We start from the raw sequence: 22155 nt of genomic DNA on the forward strand, positions 1-22155 counted from the left end.
GGGGCCCCTCGCAGCGCCGCGGGACTTGGGAGCGCCGCGAGCCTGGCGGCGGCCGGGCGTGTGTGCGTGACGGGGGGACACGGGGATTTCTCCGCCGTCTCTAAACTTTCTCCCTCGCTCGCCGCGTGCCGGGGAGGAGGGTGCGGGCGGCTGGCGGGGTCCCCCCGCCCCGCTCCGCCGGCGTCACATGGTGCTGAAGGAGGAGGGGGAGCCGCCGCCCCCCCAAGCTCTCGCCGCTCGCCCGGTTTCTCTCAGTCTCGGCGCGCAACTCCGGCGCGGCGGGAGCGCGGGGCTGGGCAGGGCAGGGCGCCGCCGCCCGCTCCCGGGGCGCCGCTGTGCGGCGCGGGGAAGCGGCAGCAGCGCGCGGCGCCTCCGCTGCCTGCCTGCCGCCGATGCCCCTCGGCGCCTGCCCGCCAGCCCGGCGGCGGCGGCGGCTGCGGGAGGATGCGGCTCTTCCTCCTCGCCGCAACTTTCTGCGGATGGTGCCTGGGGCCAGGTAGGGGGCTCCGCGCCGCGCCCCCCCCCCCCCCCCACCCAGCGCGGGGCTGCGGGCGGCGCCGCCGCGGCCCCAGCGCCGCGCACGCCTCCCCCGGGCGGCCGGCTCGGCCCGGCTGCTGCCGTCGGGGGGGCCGCGGGGCTCGGGCAGCCTCCCCGACGGGCAGCGGGCAGCCGCCGCGCCGCGGAGCGCAGCGCAGCGCTCGGCACGGCCCCGCCGCCGGCGCCGGGCGGCTCCTGGGGACCGCGGAGCGCCTCGTTTGCATGATAAAAGAGGGAGGTGAAGGATGCTCCGCAGCTGTAATTGTGCATGGCAAAATAGTAATTAAATCATTTGTAATTAATTAGTAGCTAAGTGAACCCGTCGGCACAGATAAGCGCGGAAGCGTCGCTGTTAGCCGGGCTGCTCCCGCCGGAGCACGGATCGCCCGCGCTGCCGCGGACACCCCCGCGGCCGGGCCCGGGGCTGCTGCCCCGCCGCCTGCTGGCGAGCGCCTCTCCGCCGGGCGCCGCGGGGCTGCAGCGGCCGGAGTCCCCGCCGGCGCGGGGTGCCCGGTGCAGGAGGCACCGCCTCGACCGAGAGGGCTGAGGTAGTGCCCCCCCAAGCCAAGCTTCAGCTGAGCCGCTAAATGTTTAGCACCAGCAAAAATGAGAGGTGGAAAGGATAAGCAGCCGTTCCGGCACATGTTGATTCTGCAAGACTTACCTTTTTGTTGTTATTCTGAGCAAAACTCTGTCTGTTCTAGGCTTCGGTCTGCAAATACAGTGCTACCAGTGCGAAGAGTTCCAGCTGAACAATGACTGCTCTGCGCCGGAGTTCATCGTGAATTGCACCGTCAACGTTCAAGACATGTGTCAGAAAGAAGTAATGGAAAAAAGTTTTGGTAAGAATTTAATGGTTATACTCCTGTTAGCTTGTATTGGTTGCCATTTGTTGCTTTTGGCTCTGTGTGTTCACAGTCTCCAGCTAGGAAGGTACATCAGTGCAGTCCTGCTGAAAGGGGCTTCCGATTCAATTTCCCAAACTTCTGAGCAACTTTGTAACCCAATAAAGTTAATCATTTCCCTTTAAAACTGGTAAAAAATGAAGTATCCAAACTGAATGTTGATAAAGCTGTTAATATGTGGTCTTATGGGTTTCAGATTTAGTTTCCCAGCACTGGGAAATTAATAACAACAAGTTAGTTTAATCTCATTACAGTTAATTACATGGGATTTTTCCCCAAGGGATAGAAGGGAAGAGCATTAAATTAGTAACTCCCTCCTTTCTGTTATTTACTCTAGCAGGTCACATACTCTAAAGGTTCATTTTAAGGGAAGGAAAGTGTAGTCATCCATACTTCCATCCGTAAAAGAAAACATCAAGGGGGAGAGGGCTATAAAGAACACTTTTTTGGAGTTCAGGGAGCACAGCTGGGCTATACTGATTTTTCTAAGTCTGAGGGGGCTTTTCCCTTACTGTAATTAATTTTAAGTTAGCCTATCTGGAGATCAATGTTTTCAAGAGGAAGCAAGCTGTGATCCTGCTTCTCTCCCCTCTTGTCTTTTGAGCTGTGCTATACTTTTTTTTTTTTAATTTTTATTCATCATTTAAGATTTTGAGAGAATTGTCTTGGGTTTTAGAGCACAAAGTTGTTTTGTAACCATCTAAGTTAATAGAAGACCACAACTTTATTAGAGACTTCTGGGTTAGGGGAAGTAACAAGGAGATGGTTGTGTGATTTCTAGTTCATTTAGCTTCCTGCTCTTACTTCAGATAGCCCTTAAGATGTTTGTAGACATAAAAAGGGTGCGATAGTAACTCGGTGGTATACCTCAGTTTAGATGCAACCTCTGTACCAAGTGGTAGACTTAAGGAGCAAAAGGCAGAAGACTTGGACATCAGAACTGTGATTTAGGGGGAAACTGCTCTCTATTACAGAGCAACTTGCAACTGAGGGCAATGCTTTAGAGCATGGAGTTTGTGGCTGTACAGGACTGTTACGATGTTTATATAAATCAAGCTGTAGTCTGTCCTCCTTCACTCAGTCCTTCAGTAACAGCAGATATCCTCTACTGGTAGGAAATGTGTGCAGCCATGAGTCTTGAACTGTAACATTGTTTCTTTTGTGTTAGAAAAGCCATTCATTAGTATTTTCAAGTTACTTAATCAATCAGGTAGTTCCACTTGTGCTGGTAGTTACAGATCACTATATTGCAAATCATGGAAAAATCGTAACAATTTTTGTTAGGTACCTGTCAGCAGTAGCTGACTGTGGGCACTTTGTCTCACTGTGCATGGTGTCATCTAGGCTGACAATGCTTCTTCTGTAAAACAGAAGAAAATTTAGAAGGAAGAGAGATATGTTTAAGGGAAGATTAGTCTCCCTTGAGATAAACGTTATCTGAGTATTTTATTTCAAGCTTACTCAGCGCAGGTAGAGGTGATGTGATACAGTTATGGCTTGTAAGGTACTTTGAAATTCTGGGTGCTTCTAGATGAATGTTTGAAGGCAAGTGTAAGGGCTTTGCCACCTGCGCACCAAATCCTCTACAGTAACTTTAATAGGTCTGAATGGATGAGGTGGCTGCTTGAAGCACTGTCAAACTGGTATGTAGACAAATGTAATTCTTTGTTTTTTTGGTTTTTTTGTTTTTTAAAAGATTGTTCTCACTTTATTCTTAACACTTTTTTTTCTTTTTTAACCTCTTCCCTGATGCCTTCACATTTTTATTTCAATACAACTCAAGCTGCATTGGCCTTCCAGCAACATATCTGTAAGCTTCCCTTCAGGTGACTGTTAGACTGTTTTCAGTCAATTAAACCACTCATAGAATAAAGAAGTGCAAATCTTTTGGATAAGTATATATGCACATGTGCACATACATACCTGTGAATACCTTAAGAAACAGCCTAGATACATGCCATGGGTTTAGTCAGTCAGGCAGGTTTTCTCAGAGTCGCAAACAGGGTTGCAGACTGGCCAATGTGACCGTGACACATTGAAAATTCTAACTGGAGCCATTCTAATAGATTTGGACATACAGGGCTATGTAACTTGTACTTACTCCTATGAAGAAACTGATTTGCAATATAGTAAAGAAGTAAAAAGCTCTTGCTTTTAAAAGAAGTTTTCTCTCTCTTTTTTTGACGTGCAACTTTTGTATTGGCTCTGGGCTGCTATTTGGATTCTTCCCTTTAGGAGACAACTATCTTGCTGTGCATAGCAGGTAGTACTGTTCTCTTTTATTTAATTTAATTCTGTAAATGCAGTTCTTATTCATTTTAAGCTGAGAGACTGTAAATTCCAGCTAGAGAATAAATTTAAATTTTTAACTTAACTATTTCAAATCGAGTGAAATTTACATTGCAAACTTAGTTTCTCTCCTACCCTCAGTCAATCCTAGAGAGGCTTGGTTGTAAAACACAGATGATTCAGTTCATCATCCTTTATTGTTTTTTTTTCCTAATTGATATTTAAATGTGTGTAATTTAAATGCCTTACTCTCACAAATTTTATTTAATAATTCATTCTGCTTCTACCAGTACATTTCATAACTTGGTTGTTGTTTTGGTTGTTGCTTATTGCTGAAAGCTGGAGTGTTTCAAATATTGATTTTAATTTATAATAGACTTGAGTTTGAATTTTTAACCTAGAATATGAAAGATGTGAATTTGCATTTATTTGACAGTACAATCTCATAATTAGAGCTTTTTCCTCTTGACTAGATACAGTCAAAGGAATATAATTTAATTTTTATAGACTAACCCATTTTTGCCCTTAATAAAATATAGCTGTGTCAGTGAGCAAAATGTTACAAGTTCTCCTAAACCTTATTTAAAAGTTAAATGCAGTATATTGAGATAAAGTTCATGATCTGAATCAGTAACCTCATTGATCTAGTCTCCAGTCCTTTGCAGTATACATTAATCTATTTGCCTGTTTTGCAATGAAGGGGGTCACTGATTTACATTCTGTGGTGTGCCTACAGTACAGAAACCAGTGTGTAGCCAGTGACTTTTTTTCTTGTCTGTTTGTCAGTGTTCATGTGTTTGTGCAATGACAGCTCTAAATTCAGCTTCATTTCTATATTAAATTTTCTATAAATGGTTCAGTGGAGAACTATACGCAGCTTTTTTCATTTATGTTGTAAATAGTTCCTTATGCCTGACCGTAGCTAAGCAAACCACTTCTTTTCAGTTACTGTAGAATTAGGATTAGTGCTTCAAACATCGCTATGTTGTCTCAGAACGTTATCACATTTTATGGAGAGTCAGTCTTAGGAAATACATTTCAGCTTCAGGTGAGAAATTCCAGCAGAGTAGAAATGTTACTAACCCACATTAGAAAGCAACTGTTATAGTGACAATCCCTGATGTGAGTAGCCAAGAATGCAGGTATTAGTCATTAATATTTTGAATGAGATCAGCAGGCATGTTATCCCAGCTGTTTGTAATACCAGATAGAAACTAGCTCCATTGCACAGCTTAAAAGAAAATGAACTGAGAAATGAGAAGTACTTAGGCATGTATCTGGCTAAGTGATTATGTGGAACTAGTACAATTCTGCCTCCCCTGCACACATGCAGTTTGTTATGGCAATTTACACTTCAGCTGCACTTTGGGGATCTATCAGTACACAGAATTGGAGACTTTGTCAGGTCAGTGACAAAATATTCCTTTTCCTCACTCTAAGTAGAGCTTAAAAATTTTGCTAGAATAAGTTTTATGCAGTTATACTAACATTCTGTACCAGTGGGAGATACAGAAGGACAATATTTTGCCTGTGATGCAACATCTTACAATGTAATTTGTTAGTTTAATCTTTAAAAAACATCACTGCTTTCTTCCTTTATCGGGAAGAATGGTTAGCATGGCAAGTGGCATTGAAGACTACACCAAATAATTTTAGTCCCATAGAAACTAACGCAAGCGATGCATTTTTAGTTCATGCTGCAGCTAAATAATCAGGTCTTTGAAAATTGTTTATGTAAATGAAATGTTTGATGAAGGACCAGAACTCTTATTTATAAAAATACCTCTTGAAAATACTTTGTGGAGATACAAATGGCAGATTTCCTTGTCCCAGTTGCCTGTCTCCTTCCCCTCTGTGAACTTTCCATTCTGAAACTTCAGTGCTGCTGCTTTTTAGAGTGAACATAGGAACAAAAAAAATCCCACTGTGTATTGGGATCAGATGAAACATCCTGATGATACATATATGATACATATACATATATGATTTATATGGTTTATATATATATATCATAGAAAACATATTGATAAATATGGAAGGTGAGAGAATCAAAGCAGAAAGTTAGCAAAGGCAAATTTCAGAGACCTCAGTTTAAGTAAATGTGTCCATGTAAACATTTTAAACAGTATGTTTCATTCTCTGGTTATCTCCCTCTAACGTAGTTGTGAACTTACTTTTATAAAGTATTTTCATCTTTGTGGGGAAAAAAGTTTCCATGATAGCAAGATTGATATTTTAAAATGTCTTTCTATATAAAACTAAGATTGTTTATGAATTTTCCTTTGCAATTGAATTGCAAAGGAATCTTACTATTTCTATTAATCTGCAATAAGAAACTTCCCTTATTTATTTGGTTTACCATGGCCTTTGTCATGTATTCACATTGTATAAAATCCTCAATGTAATTAAAGCAATTACTGTAATTGTACACTTAAAAGCAGTGCATAGGAACATCAGGAACAGGATGATAGTCTCAATGGTGAATTTTAATAGTGCTTTTTTGCCTTTATTTTAAGACTCTTTTGAGTACTGATTTCCTAGTTATTTGTTTTATCAGGCAGAGCAAAGCAGCATCTAAGTTGTGCCACGATTTGCTCTATATAAAATTCATTACCTCTTTTTTTTTCTTTTTTTTTGAAGCTCAAGTTGCTTCATATATGACTGCTAAGGATTACAGGAGCACATATTCTTCATTCTTCTCTGTTTACATGTATACCCTCCATTAGTACTAATACTAATTGCACACTAGCATCAAGGGGAAATTATACTCTGGTGTACATTACTTGACAAAATGATTAAAACAGCAAACAAAGTTTAATGTCTTTAGAATTACTGTAGGCATTAAAGTTTTATAGGTAGTAGCTGTATCCTCAGTATCCATTTACAAACAGTAAGAAACATCCACCAAGCCTGCTGTGGATATCTTTTTTTTTTCCTTGATACTGTTTCTTTTGGTCAAAGTCTATTAAAATTTAGGGGGAGAAGGGGGTTGTTCGGTGTGTGGGCTTTTTGGTTTTTTTTTTTTTTTAATCAAAGTAGAGCATAACACAATAGATATCTATTGCCAATTTTTTTTTTAAAAAAAGCTTGGCATGTGACAGTGATTACAAATAGCATTGTATTTTTCACTGTCAGGTGCCCAGTGAAATGAAGACATAGTAACCAATACTCAGGCAGTTCATTTTTGATGCTAGTGTGAATAAAAGACTTATGATATATGTCATTAATTTTCACTGTATGCTGAAAACTTGGACCTGTGGATATATTACTGTTTAGAAACTATTTTCAGATGCCAAGCTGTAGAGCATATTTTCTTACTAATAAATTGCTTCCAAACTTTGTGTTGCTCACAAAACTTCCAAACAAATAGGGGATGAACTGAATTAAATGCATTAGCTAAGGTGAAATTATGGACAGTATGTAATAGATTGCTGTTCTGAGCACCTTTAAATGCAGAAAAGCAACAGTGGCATTAACAGTTGACTTCATGCAGTTTATGACTTGAAAGTCATGACAAAGATCTAAATGCAGAAGTGATGAAGGGCTGTATTATTGTAAGGAAGTTGTGATATCTGGTCCAGTGAATTTCATTTCTCACAGGACATGGGCAATAGCTTTTTATGTTTTTCCATTTCTTGGACTTGTATCAAAGGTATACAAATGTATTTTGCAGGGATAGTGCCCACAGCCAGTTGTCTCTTAAACCTCCTTTAAGACTGTCTATATTGTCCTTTGTGTTTCACACACAATGAATCTGCATTTCCAAAGACTGTTCTCTGTGACCTGACCATATCTTGCCATAGCTAGAGACATTATCAAAACATTAGCAAGTATATTTTAATTAAATCAAAATCATTTTCACCTCAGTTTTCCCTTTGTAGTCTGGATATTTGTTGGAAAACTTGAGATAACCTCTTTTGCCAAATTACCAATGATTCTTTCAACGTGAAAGAAAAAGTAATATAAAAAGCAAGTAATCTTGTTCTGAAGTTGACCAGGCAATAAAATGGTAAGCATAAAAATAAGTTAAGATTTTTAAATGAAAAGTACTATAAAAGCTGTGTGGGCCTCAAAGATACTGGCACGCAGGCTTAAACATGCAAGCCATTCCACTGAACTTGGTAAGAATATTAATTAGTAGGCTGCAACAAGACTATCATGTGTAAAATTATTTATGGGACTTGCTACAAGGGTATAGCATTTTATCACTTGTAAAGGCATAAGGACTCTGGCTTCCCAATTCATTTCCGCAGATATGATTATGCCAAGAAAAACACTAATACCTGGTACTGAATGTTAAGTCTAAGTTCAACTCTCTTGCTAGAAAATAAAGTGAATTTTGATCTTGATGTCCAAGGCATTCACCTATCTTTGTAACAGGAAAGCACAGATGATGAAACACTGTGAACCAGCTTTGCTTGAAAGGATGTGTGTTTTCCTGCTTGGCTGTCAGTCCACATTAGTGAGCAGAGAAATGGGTAAGGATAGTAGAAAACAAGAGAATTAGACATGCAGGTAAATGTTGAGTTTGACTTTTAGTTTGTAGCCTTCTGTAGCCATAAAGAAAATTGTCTGATAATACCAGCATTAGCAGCTGTACTTAATTTTCTTATTCTATGCCTTTTTAAGCAGTTTAATGCTTCGCTTGTGTTTTGTGATGCTGCAAGCAGTAACATAGACTTCTTCATGCTGTTCACATTACTAACAATGCAGTTTTTCTTCTGATTTCCAGTACGAGAATTAGCAGGTATGACTTGATGCTTCATTCTTCAACATTATGAAGAGATATCATGGTAATCCAAACCCTTTTCATCAACAACAGGGTGCTGTACACACTATTGTACAGCAATTGTCCAGTTTTCTAAGACAACTTAATTTCTGCAAGATGTCATGGCAGTTAGGGTCAGAAGAAGAGTGCTGAAGCCAGTCTTGCATTGTCTATTAGTTTCTGCAAAAACGCAATTTTTAAAAAGTGACAAGTATATGGAGTTGTTGTGATCATACTGAGTAGATTTTCATAGAGATTTATGAAGAAAATATGCTAATATGACAAGGTAGGGTTGTTGGGGTTTTTTTCTAGAATTATATACTCCATTAGAGCCTAATTGCATGGATATGCTTTCATCTCGTCTACTGAATGCATCAAAGAGAGGAGATAGGGATGAAATAGCTGTGGTCCTAAAACACAGGATTCAAAATCAGGAAGTCTGTGATGTAGCTTAGCAATAGATCTCAGGTCACTTAATTTGTGTGCCTCAGTTTCTATGTAGAAAACACTGTTCATTGTTGCTTATTTGTTAATTAGCTGTTTAGAAAGCAATCAGTAAATTTTATGAGAATTTTTAGCAACGTGCAAATTATTTAAATGACTGATGAGCTCCAGAGATAATGTTGAAGTACGGGGAAGTATTAGTGTAAAATGATACATAGAGGACATAGTTGGATGCAGTTACACTTTACACTGGCTTAAACTTTTTTTTTAAACAGTGCATTTATAATCTTACATCAAAGGATTTGTGTTGAGAAAGCCTAATTTATATTTTAAACCAATATAAACAAGATTTGACTAAAAACATGGCTACTTCTGGAAGCATCATGTAAGAGGAATTATTCCTTTTGACATTTAGTCACTTTCTAAGATATTTAGGAGCTTATTGGATAAAATGTTTATAATCACTTTCTTGCAGAAGAGAGAGGGCAAATCCCAATAGGACTTGTTGCATACTGTCACTGCATAATGATGTATGTAAACAGGTACTAGCTAAGGAACAGATCATTATCATAGCCAAACTGCTAAAGGCATAAAAAGATACGTTACAGAAGTGCACCTAGTTGGTCGAAGCCATACTAGAACCTAACAAGTAAACTAAAAACCAGAACTGATAAACCTGTTTGTCTGGCTTGCAGCCTGATTTTTTTTTTTTTTTTTTAATGTTATTGATATAGTAAAATCTGAACATAATCATGTTGTATATTTTATATACCTCAGAAAAGGATATTAAATGTTTAGCTAGTGTTCTAGCCTTGGAATAAGTTCTTATTTTATATTTTAGCAGACATCACAAAAAGAGTTTTTATAACTCCTAATGGGTACTGTATTTCACTCAAGTGGAAGGTTAGCAAGTTACAGAGTTTAGGACAGTGGAGGGTTAGCAAGTTACAGAGTTTAGGACAAGAAATAAAGAATGACATATATTATTGAAACTACAATGAAAATATGGATAGACAGACAAGCCATCAAGTCTAAGCACATCAAAAAGGAAAACCTGCAGACTTACCAAGACTTGAAAATTGAAAAGTTCAGTGAAACAAGATAAATGGAACTAGTCAGGGTATTCTAACAAAGATGAAGTATCAATTCATACATATGGCACTTAGTCTCGTTTTTATGTAGAACATTAAAATAACATCCGAAACAAGCAAATCATGAAAGCATACTAAAGTTAGGACAGCTATTACATCTTTCACATGGGTTGTGTTCTACACTGTGAATTGCAACAGAAACATAACAGATACATAACAATTTTCTGAGGAAATATAAGCAGGGAGGACGGGGATGGAAGCCCCACATGGGCCACAAATGGACCAAGAAGTAATCCATAGAAACTTAGGCTCTAGTCCATTGTCTCACCTGTAGGCGCCTTGCAGAATTCCCTGCAAGGTACTTGTAGATCTAGCAAAATAAGCCAATTAGGAGGATATTCAGCAAAATAAATCTTTCCATGAATTATGCTTTTACCTTTCATCCTATGTGGTCTAAAACTGTCACCTGTTGGCATGCTTTCTTCCTTTTGCTTGAAGGAGATGGGCAAGAAGTGTTTGTGTAGCAAGCACTAAATCAGCAGGGTATAGCCAGATCTAGGAGCTGTTATTGCTTCTGACCGAGAAGCCCAGAAAAGCCTGCACAACAGCAGCAACTGCAGCAGCTTGTCCTACAGCACAGGCCTCCAAAACAGGGCTCTTTCCCAAGAGCCTGGCATCAGGTCACATTCAGTTAAGTTATAAAAATACATCCTGGTCTTTGCTCACTGGAATTCCCTAAGTGACAGTGATTTGTGAGCAGTATAATGTCCTTTTTTGAACAGAAATGGTCATCTGTAGTGGAAGATAAGAAGCACCATATAACAGAAGTGGAAGGCACACACTGAACTGTCTAATGCTCTCATTGAATAAGCACCAAATCTAAAAGACTTTAATGCACAAATTCTGCCAAAATTGACAACTGTAATCCTGAAAACTTGCATTGATCTACTGGCTAGCTTTCTTACTTTTGTATTTTAAAGTTTGCTACAAGCCTAAAGCTATGCCTTTGTGCATATCCACAGCTTGCATTCCAGTCTTGACAAGGCTGTTTTGTGACTGCTCAAGTATGCCTACTTTCTGGACCCTAGTTAGACAGCAGACTTTCTTCTGATGTTGAAAGGTTTGATGCAACAGGTGTGCTCAGACTACATGCCAAAGACTTTGCAAGAGCAGTTATCTGTGGAATGAATTACGAAAAGCAAATCTGATTCAATGTATGTCTGCAAAATTGGAAATGCGTGAAATATCTTAGCAAAAGCTTATTTATTTGTTATATTTAAATGGAGGTATCAGTCACATAGGCCACTAGACAGAGCATTTGGCCTGAAAGTTAGTGTTGGGCTAAGCTGCATCCTCTTCTTGAGGGGAGTCAAACTTACAACTAAGAGTTTTGCAGCCATGAGGCCACAGACTATTTTAGGGTGAGACAGAGAGCTGCAGTCTCCTGTTGAGGTGTACCATTGCAGAAAACAGTTCAAGAATAATTGGGTCATAAAGTGAACCCAAAAGAACATCTACTGTGGTAATCAGATCATTGACTTAGGAGTCATGCTTACACTTGCTCTCTTTTCTCTACCTGCTATAACCAGAAGAATTTGAAGTGCTTAATAAGGCCCTTTTCAAGCAGTAGGAAAAACAGGCTGGATTTGGTAGTGCTTTCTGTATATGCACAGGGTAAGAAGTATCTGCGGTGTCACTTTTTTTTTTTTTTTTTTTTTTTTGGTTGTTCTAGTAACAAGCTGTTACTCAATGCATGGAGAATGTACTGGGCTCTGCAAACAGGGTAGATGGAAGAAGTCGTAGGTTTGGGGTTTGAATAAATTATAGCATGAATTGTTCATTGCTGTCAAGACTGAATGCATCTGCATGGCTAAAAGTGATTGCAAGAGTTTAGATGCACAGGAGTAGACAGTGGCTAAGCAGAGATTTGGAGTTTGGCAGTTCTGGTTTCTATGTGTGGAATGGCTCTAGGCTAATTTTTTTTTTTTTTTAATAGAAAAGCCTCAAGATTTATACCTTCAGCATTTCATTCTATGGAATGAGGCAGAAGTCCTGCAGAAATAGCATTTTGTAGGCCTTGATGCTCTGACTGTTTGATCACAAATGGGACAGAGAGAGGTGTAAGGATGGCCAAGTTGCTCAGTTTAGGAGTAAATTTTCAATGCTTGTTTTAAGCCCAAAGCTTTTTAATAATGTACTTATACTAGACGCATGGGGAAGAAGAAGTGGGTAGAATACTACTGTACTTTCACACAGATGCCCTACCTTTGTCTAATCCCCTTTCTTTTTAAAAGTACTAGTATTTGAACTACATCCTCAGCCAACCCCACAAATCTGGGGTCAAAATGAAGAAAAAGCAATTGGTAGAAAGGACTTCATAGTAAAACTTCTTTACAGTACCTACACATAGGCATAACCCACATTCCTGTCAGGGCTCTGCTGAATCAGTGAAAAAGGCTAAATTATTTATTTGGTACTCATCCATCAAGAGATTGGGCAGTAAAAGTACTAGCTGAGGGTAGAGAGGTGGGACTACTTCTGTCCCAATAAAATCATAGTGTAAAGTGTATAGTCTCCTTACCTAGCAAGCAGCTTGGAACAAACTGAGGTAGAAGAAAAGCTCCCGAGAAAGTTTGGCAACTATATTTCTAGGTGATGCATTAATGAATATATCAAGTTGCTTGCACAAGCAAGAACATCCAGTAATTAGCAGTTACATCTACAGTATGTGCCTTATGAGGCAGATAACCACTTTGAAGCGTTGCCTGCAGTTCGGTCTGCTAGTGGCAAATAGTTCAGGAAGATCTCAAAAATAATTTCGGAACTGGCTCAGCAGTACAATAAACCACTTCCCTCTCTATCACTTAAGCAAGGAGTCTTAAGCTGCAGAAAGACATCCCTGAGACATACAAGGAATTATCTTCTAGAGATAGAAAATCCAGAAAGGATGCTGCTGTCTAGTCCCCCAGCTGAACTCAGCAAGTGACCTGCAGTAAGTAGGGTATATTAACCTGTTTATTGGAGCAAGGCGAGTACTGCCCTGGCATTGAATCGTGGTCATCACTTGTACTAATTTCCTTCCACAATTACACTAGAATCCCAGGAGGGTGGGAAGAAGGTTTGAGTGGTCTTCTGACTATTTAATTCATACTATTTGGAGTGTCACGCCTTTTTGACACTCACAGTAGAAACATGTGGAATCATGGCTGATGTGTTTTAAAAATAAATAAGATGCTCTTCTGGTGATAACATTCTGTTTTTTCTATTAATTTTGTATGCCTCTCTTCATTATATCTTGCCATAAAGAAATAGCAAAGTTATAGGGAGGAAAAAAAAAAAAAAAAAGCACAGCCTTTTTATCCTGATCAAATATAGTTCATAAGTGATGGTTCTCATAATCTTGGAAACGTAATTGGTGTATAATGGCAGCTGATTTGCAAGCTCAAAAGGATCCATCAGTACTTACAGAAAAAAAGCCTCTTGGATGTGGAGAGCATGTCTTTAGCCAAGTAGCTATCACAAACCTGATAAAAGTGCTGATTTTTTTTTAATTATGTGAAGAATCTTATTACAATTCAGATTACTGCAGCTGGGAATGGGAATAAATAATCATTTGGGAGTGGAATTTCCTAGTGGAAGAAATATTTACAGAAAAGCCACCGGAGAAGCCTCACAATGGGATTTTATTACTTGTCAGGTTATTCTTTCTATTTAGGCATGACCACGGTCCATCTGTGCATGAAACTATAATGCTGAAGTTATAAAATTCCAGTCTGTAAAAGAATATTGCATTTTGATTTCTCAAGGAGCTCAGGATTATTCGGTGGAACTTATCCTGGCGAGCAGAAAGCCGTTGTAAACAGGTGGAGTTAAGCTGCAGGACTCTGATTTTCCTAGGAGCGGTCTAGAGTTCTTTGGTTAAACGTGTGCCTCAGAGGGCATTATCTAATTGTTTGCAGCACTGCAAACAATTCCAGCCTCTTCTTCTAAAGGAGTATTATGAAGTATATGATACTTCAGGAGCCTAAACTAATAAATCACTTATTAGTACAAATTGTGAACAGGAGCTTGCAAGAATCCTATTAAGATTAATTAAGAAATTTTAGGAAGAAAGTCATCTATAATCCACCAATGTCAAAAGCATCTCAGAGGCTTGTTGCTTGAGGGGAATATCTAGATTCACTGCTGTTCATAAGGAAGACTGAGGAAGGCTTGAGCTAGGTGTCTGTACGTGCAGGAAGGACTCCATACAATGAGGAGGTGTGCTGGATTAGCGATGGAAAAATGATCACTACGCTTAGTTTGATGGCGTACAAAAGTAAGGGAAGGTAAAAATCTAGTGCTAGCTGTGGGAAGGGTCACATTTGCTTCTGTCCTTGGAAGACTGGAGAAGAAGCATGGCCAAAGGACTAGATCTTTGTGGGAAACAGAAGCTGGGAGTTCAGTGTCGTAAACCTATCAGTGGCAACATGGTTGAGGCCCCTTGACAGCAGTGGTTTGTCAGGAGAGACAGCATGCTCTTCTTTCTGCAAACTTAAGATTGTGCCTCTTGATCTGCGTGCCTCTGCTGTTGAGGTTAGAACAGTCCGTAGCTGTTCCTCCTTCTTGAGAAAAGACTCCCCCGGCTGTGTTGATTGATTGAAGCTCACTGGAGTCAGAGGAAGATTTAACGTTGACTTTAGGGAGTCTTTTCATAAGTTTTAACTAGACAAATAGCTTTAAAATACATTTCAGAGTTCAGGTTTTGGGGGGAGGGAGAACATAAAACAAGGAAGCCCCTGCATTGCTGCTATGGTAGAAGTGTTGTGTATAAAAGAATTGCATATATATAATTGCAGTATAAAAGAATTGCTTTAGTTAAAGTCATCTGAAGCCAGGAAACCTTTCTTTCTGAGTGTAAACCAAATAAGCAGTGTTCTGCTGCTGTACACGGCCATTAGTAGTGCAGTGGCAGTTGCTGCTGTAGAAATATCTACTAGACTCTGTAGGTGCTATAATGCTTACTTCCTAGGTCCCTGGGGATTTAACAAATACAAGCATGTACTATAAGTTCAGTACTTACAGGTCATAGTCCTACCTCATTCCCTCTAAAAAAGTCTTTATAACTGTGTATTTAAAAACTTGGTGGAACTATGCTTCAGGATATAGAGACATTATTTTTCATGGGAGTCCTGCTGCCGTGTCCTTTAGAAGGAAAAATCACTATTGCTCTAGAACATGGATTCTCAAAAGTTTTGTTATTATCTGTAGAAATATTTACCTCTTTTTGTGTCCCCCAAAGTAATATGGGCAAATGTCCACTACATATGTATGTGTTATGTACCATTTTCCAACACCCAGTTTCTAGTGTATCACTTTCAGGAAAATTTGAGAGTAATGGCAGGTGGAACTGCCACAGCTAGTTCCCATGGGGAAGGGGAAAATACAACTGTATTTTACAGCCTTTACGAAACACTTTAAAATAACAGCTGTGTGCATCAGGTGAAAACCATTTGAGAAATTTGATTTTAAAAGGGATACTTTCAACTTAAAAAAGCTGTTTCTGTCCTGATGGAAATTTTTGTTATTGAGGGTACTTTTTTGAACTCCAAAGATGGCAAGAACTGACATTTCCTGGAAAAGTGTTATTCCTTCAAGTTTTTTCTTTTGTTTTACGTTTTGCTAATAGTCATTTTCCTTTTACTCTTGGTTACTTGTCTCTGTGGCAAAGGAACAAGGGGAAAAAAAACCCTCAAAATATAAATTAACAGCATAGAAAACTAATTATGTAGACATACCTTAAGACAACTCAGACATGTTCAGCAACAGAAACCAAACTCATTTTCAAACTAATTCCATTTTAGTTTTAGTTATTTAAGCAGGTTATTCCAAAAGATAAAAATTTCTGGTTATAAAATACATGGTGTGATATAAGGTGTGTGAATTGTTTTGGTTGCAACCAGACTTTAAAAAAAAAAAAAAAAAAAAAAAAAAAAAATTGAAACCAGAGTGATTCTTCTAGCAGGGCAGAGCTTTTAGTCATATTATAACTAAGGCATGTGGCTAAATTGCCAGGATTACTATGAAAACATAAACTGGTTTTCTGAAATACCCAGTAGTATTCAAACATGAATCCTATTGTAAAGAAAAACACGTTTATATCAAGCTAAGTAATGTTTGTTCTGTGTCACAGGAATCATGTATCGCAAATCCTGCGCATCTTCAGCAGCATGTCTGATTGCGTCCGCTGGATACCAGTCTTTTTGTTCTCCCGGGAAAGTGAACTCTGTTTGTATCAGCTGCTGCAACACTCCGCTCTGCAATGGGCCCCGGCCTAAGAAGAGAGGCAATTCTGGCGTGGCGCCTAGGGCACGGGTGATAACCACAATTCTGCTCCTTAAATTGGCTCTTTTGTCTTTGTATTGCTAAACTTTGAGCAAAGTTTTTGCTCTGACAGAGGTTGTTCTATCTCCTTCTTTCTTCAAAGACACTGCAATTATTTTCTATTTGCTTCCAAATCCCTATCAAAAGAGAGGAAGTTCAGTGGTTTTGGGAAGACAGGGGCTGATATTTCTGGCAGCTAATGAATGCAGTTAGCAGATTGAATTTCCAGTGTGCACTTAAAAATAAAAAATCCCAACAGCAGCATACAGAACGCCTGCTCTTTTTGCATATTTGGAAACAAATCTATCTGTGATATTATGTTTAAGATGTAGTCAGTTTCTCAGTCATTTCAATTTCTGTATTTTTAAGTTCACTGCTAATCATTAACTTTGCTTTACAAAGTCATATTTCATGTTCACAAAGGCCATTTTGTGCATCTAAGCTAGTCTCTAGTGGTATTACTTCCAAGTTGGGCTCCAGCTGTTCAAGACTCGGTTTCTGCAAACTGCAGTCAGGCCTGGTTTCAGTCTGAAAAGTGCTTAAGAAAACTTTGTTAGTGCTCTTTGTAAAAGAAGCGCGCTTCGACGCTCTGAAGATCAGCGGGCTTAGAGACCGGCCGCTGCTGGCTCTGGAGTTGAGATTGGCCCTCCAAAGCTTCTCCTTGTTGGCGTGCTTGAGTGTCAGGTGGCAGCGGAGGACCTGCAGGAAGACGCTGCGGAACTGCTGCGACGAGACGTTGTACAGCAGGGGGTTCACCACCGAGCTCAGGTAGAAGAAGGTGTTAGCGATGGGAAGAAGAGTGATATACGCTCGGAAGTAGGGGACCGTCCAGTCCTGCTTCGGCTTAACAGCAGCCATGATCCTTCTGACCTGGTTTGGCATCCAGCATATTGCCAGGGTTGCAACAATCAGTCCTGGGTACAAAAAGAGGAAGAAAGAGTGTGCACATGCGGAAAAAAATTCGTAAATTATGATGCATCAGTTCTGCACTTACTTGTTAGGAAATAGTACCAATTTTTCAGTGTTTTCCTTGACAGCTTTTTCTGCCAGTAGCATTTTTTTGTTTGTTTTTAATAACTGTTTCAAGGTCAGTGCAGCATATGCTCTGATAAAGACTACATAGTGCTTGGATAGTGGTTTTTTTGTACCTACCATCATTTATTAATTTTCAGTTTGTTCTTTCATTGCTACTTTTATCTTTGGAAAGAATGGATTTTTACTTTGTTTTGTGTTTTTGCCTTTCTTTTGTTTTTCCCTTTATTTTAAAAAAACAAACAAAAATGAATAGCAACCTATAGCCATATTAGATCAGGCAATACCCAGAAGAGATCAGATTCTTGTTTGTACTTTACAAAAAAAAAAAAGTATGCATAATAATATATTTGGTGTTATTTTTGGTAACTTTCCTCTTACAGAAGATATTTTTAAGTAAAATATGTATGGATCTTTTTATGGTAATTAAGATATGTTGGGCTTTCTTAAAAATCAAATTCCAGTGGAATTAAATTATGAATGTAAATGAGAAAAACCTAAGCCTAGTCATGGAAGTGTAATCAGTTTTAAATTATAAAGTATGCTTAAAAATGTGGTATCTGACCATTTTGTATTTATATCTGTAATATAAATACATGTTGCTGCATCGCTAACTGCATTAAAAAGGGGGTGACTTAAGCACTGGATGTCTGAAGGTTCTGCCTTTAGGAGCAGGCGTGCGGGGAGTTGCAGCAGTGACGCCACTTTTGGGACTGCAGCGCTGAACCAGCGTTTGGGTCACTTCAGGAGCTCTGGTCCGAGGTGGGAAACAGAGCGGGGAAAAGGCATCCACATCCTTACTGGCGTCTACTGCCCCCAATGCACCTAAGAATAAGTGCAGGAAACCCTGATGTCTTACAAGAACTGCAAGGTGCACAAGTAAGTCCTCCTCAATTCCTCCCGCCAAAAGCATTGCTTCTAAAACAAAAATACATTCGAGAGTTTACTCTTTCCACTTTATTTTTCTCTTTGCAGCAAATGTGCCTTATATGAACACTTAGTGGGAACAGAATTTGCAGGTTGGTACCCTGCTGCAGACATACAAAACGGCAAAGCGTATCTTCATGCTGCATGGTTTACAATTTCAGCAGATTTTTGTTACCTTTTTAATCTCCAAAGTCTAGCTTTCTTAACAGAAGCACAAAAACATTTTAATACTTTCCTGCCTAGAGTAAGTCAGATTATATATCTATAACCCTATTAAACAGACCATTGTAGGAATGCAATTCTGAAGTGGTGCATTTCCTGCTTTTTCAAGACAGAAAATGATATTTTGCTAGCAGGAAGAAATGAACGTAAAGAAGGGTGGGGGGAGAAGAGACAGAAAAGGTAACTTTGAAACTACCAGGGCTTAAACAGAGTATGTTAAAGTTCCCTCTAATCCCCTCAAAATCAAGGAAAAAGATGTGAAACTTCTGATTTTTTTAAAAAAGAAATTAATTTTCTTCATGACAGTCATAATTGATTTTTTTAACAAATTTGTGACTTCACTGGCATAATACCAAATAGAAGATGACTTTGATCCCTTGCTTCCCTGATCACTTAACATCACATTTAATTTGGAATCACATTTAATTTTGATAATAGCGTACTCTTTTGAAGGATGGGAAAGCAGCATATGAACATACATCACTAGATTGTCAGGCTTGGGGAAAAAAAAAAAAAAGACTTGGGAGCCTGTTTTAGCAGGTAAGTGATAAATGCAGTAATCTTTTCCATTTTCTATTCTTCACCTCTCATAATTCCCCTTAGCCCCAGTCGCTATTTGCAAACCCTTTGCTTGGCTGCGTCCCCCTTTTTCTGCCTCTTGCCTCATTTCTTCCAGACCCTGCGGGATGTGTGTGCCTCTCCCTGGCATAAGCTCATCTGAGCTCCAAGTCCTGCAAATTTTCCAGGCTTCAGTGTTTTTCTCTCTGCTGTCAGCACACCAAGCGTAGGGCTAGCAGGCCTGGCAAGGAACGACGGGCCATAAGGAGCCCCGAGCAGCGACTTGCGAGCAGCCCCATAAACAGGCAGCTAAGGTGAGCTACGGGTTGGTGGGGGGCTTTGCCCCGAGCAACTTAAATCATTATAGCCCACCAAACAAGGCCTGCAAAATTCTTGCCAAGTTTTACCAGATGATCTCTTTCAGGGAGAAAAATAAGCTCTATTTTGTAAATAAATCCTCATTCTTAATTAGAAAGAAGCTATTTCATCTTGCTGATTAATATACAATTTCCTAAATTACAAATGCCGTTGTGAAAAATTGTGAGCAAACAGTGCATGCATTCGCTTTAAGCCCAAACACAGTGCGCTGCAATGTCTAATTTTTTCTCTTGTATGTGAATTCTTTGCCACTGACCCTTCTTTTCAGTCCAAACTGCCCAATGTTTAAGATTCCGCCTTATATTTTTGAGACATTTTTGTTCTGGAGAATTTAATATTTCACTGTGTGTACAGCAAGTGAAAAAATGAGCTGCTTGTGCCCTTGCACTACGGAGGTTAGTTATGGTGGAGGTTGGTTAGTCTTTGTGTGGGGGGAGTAGTTGTCTTTGTAAACTTTGTCATTTTTTCCAGAGATGAATATTTGTTCATTTTTACCCTTGGAAAAATGCTCATTGTTTTAAAGGAGCTGCACCATGTAAATAAACATGCTGGCAAAAAAAAAAAAAAAAAAGAAAAATCAGATTTTTTTTCCCTAAGTGTTCACACTCGACTCAGAGGTATGATGTAAACCTAAGTGTATCAAAGAAAGATCTTTATATTCTTATTCAGACCTTAGCATATTAAATATTTTGACTCAATTATTGCTGCAATCAACTTGAACTTGAACACAGGTTCTAGAAATCTTCCTTTTTGTAATGTAATATGTAGAAGATGCTTAAACAACTTTGTATCCACTTGACTGTAAAACAGACGGCATCTTCTTCCAGCCCTGATGCATTTTCCCCTAGACCTTTCTGCCTGCTAGGAATTAAACTCCTACACATTTTGTCTCATATCCAACTTTCCCTTCCACTTCTTATAAAACTGAAAAAAATAATGCCATATTTTTTCAGTTTTCCTGACTAATGCACTGAAGTGACACAAGCTACTAGGCGAGAGCACAGATTTATCCTCCACGTAATAACGATGTTTATAAACACGGCAATGCTGAGGTCCAGCAGCTTCCATCACTGGTACTTGAAATTTCCAACACACGTCTGAGTCACCGTACTTGGTTTAATCTTCAAAAGTGCATTAAACTATGCAAGCCGAAGCCAGGAGACCTTGCTTTACTTAGCTGACTACGTGTAAGTGAATACATCCCAACCTTTAAGTAAGCATTTGAGCTTATAATTCACTTAACATTGATGCAGATAGTTCAAGGTAACTTTTTTTTTTTAAAAAAAGAGGAGACATGAAGGGTGTTATGAGATTGATTAAACCCATTTTAAAAAGTTAAGCCATCAGCCAGACACAAAATAGCTTACCCAAAACAGGAAAGGGCACATTCAATTATTAATTTGCAAAACAAAACAAAACAAAACAAAACGCTTTAAAAAGAAAAAAAATACAAATTTAACAACAATTTAAGCTGGGAATTGTTATTGCAACTTCTCAAAAGTGGGTCTTATAGTATTAAGTCTTAATATGCGACAAAGGATCATTTAGGTAGTAAAGTAAACCTAGCGTTTAAGTGCCAATAATATGAATATGCATCACTGGCACAGAATAGGAGTTTGGCAGTCATCTCTCCCTTAACAATACTTTTTTATTACTCCGAACATTCCTCTGGGCCATAGGGGACTGAATTAAATTCATTATGAACTTTATTGGGAAGGATTTTAAATATATGCTAATGTCTGGGTGAGTGCAGCGGGCTCCCTTCTCCGCCCTTCCAGATTTTGCTAGTTCTTCTGTCAAACAGATTTTTAATCTTTTTTTCCTGCACCTGAGCATTTACATCTGTCTCCTTTCACAGTCTAACCTTTCCACACTTTATCCTGGCCACCAACAGCCAACCCAGCAAACTTGGAATCGTCTCCAAAATCATAATTGTCGCGAGGAAGCGCCAACAACGTGGTGTATCTGGATGCCAGACCCGTTAGCCGAGCTGCCGCGGGGCCCCGGCGCCTCGCACATGCCCCCGTGCTGCTCGGCGCCGGCGCTAATCGCCACTAGCTTAAGCGGGGTTAAATCGCAAACTTTGTTTTTCTGTGATTAAATTAATGGCACAAAGGAGGGTTCTCAACATCTGCTTATAAACTGACATTTAAATGGCAATTGTCAGTGGGATATAAGCATATGGTTAGCCGAGCTATGAGTCAAGTGCAGGCAGCAGTGCAGTTGGTTCAGAGGGAGGGTTTTTTGTGTGTGTGTTTTTTTTTTTTTTTAAGCTCTCGCTTCACATTCGCATCCTTGGCCTGACTCTATACTCAAAGGCGTCACACGACATTAATGCCTTATGCCTTACAAAGCCTCCCTGCCACACTCCAGAGTCGTCAGCTCCCAAAAGAGGCAAGCCCGAGACCTTCCCTCATTATCAAGCTTACCATCGTAAAGCAATACTAACGGCAACGAAGGCATCAGGTTCCCCCTTTGGCTCTGCTGAAAATAACTTTAGAAACACGAGCAAACACAGCTTCTCTCTCATCAGGTTGCTGATGGTCATAAACTGAATCACAACTAACTAACTCAGGAGAAGAAAAAAAAATGCACTGAATCAAGTACAAGGAACGTTATTTTTAGGAGGTGGGTTTTGGTG

General features: G+C 39.6%; 2 protein-coding genes and 1 long non-coding RNA gene across 3 annotated transcripts in view; 1 reads left to right on the top strand and 2 right to left on the bottom strand.

Moving 5' to 3' along the window:
- Positions 1–1324, bottom strand: part of LOC135328834 (uncharacterized) — a 19016-nt gene extending 17692 nt beyond the window's left edge. Inside the window, exon 1 of the long non-coding RNA XR_010389923.1 lies at positions 1202–1324. This is a non-coding gene — a long non-coding RNA (uncharacterized LOC135328834). The remainder of the gene's footprint in view (positions 1–1201) is intronic.
- On the top strand, positions 156–17986 carry LYPD1 (LY6/PLAUR domain containing 1). Its single transcript, XM_064514636.1, has 3 exons — positions 156–496; positions 1242–1379; positions 16207–17986. Exons 1-3 carry the CDS (start codon positions 445–447, stop codon positions 16440–16442), a joined length of 426 nt encoding a protein of 141 aa, XP_064370706.1. The 5' UTR covers positions 156–444; the 3' UTR covers positions 16443–17986.
- Positions 16800–22155, bottom strand: part of GPR39 (G protein-coupled receptor 39) — an 81049-nt gene continuing 75693 nt past the window's right edge. The window contains exon 2 of the mRNA XM_026097132.2: positions 16800–17311. Within this exon, the coding sequence (XP_025952917.2) occupies positions 16800–17311 (512 nt within the window). The remainder of the gene's footprint in view (positions 17312–22155) is intronic.

Source organism: Dromaius novaehollandiae, chromosome 7 (genome assembly GCF_036370855.1).
Source record: "Dromaius novaehollandiae isolate bDroNov1 chromosome 7, bDroNov1.hap1, whole genome shotgun sequence".
Lineage (NCBI taxonomy): Eukaryota > Metazoa > Chordata > Aves > Casuariiformes > Dromaiidae > Dromaius > Dromaius novaehollandiae.

Bases quoted from the DNA above. Each gene is read 5' to 3' on its own strand.
- LYPD1 (XM_064514636.1), top strand. From the start codon at position 445: ATGCGGCTCTTCCTCCTCGCCGCAACTTTCTGCGGATGGTGCCTGGGG. The intron at 497-1,241 runs GTAGGGGGCTCC...TGTCTGTTCTAG, and splicing joins CGGATGGTGCCTGGGGCCAG to GCTTCGGTCTGCAAATACAG. The intron at 1,380-16,206 runs GTAAGAATTTAA...TCTGTGTCACAG, and splicing joins AGTAATGGAAAAAAGTTTTG to GAATCATGTATCGCAAATCC.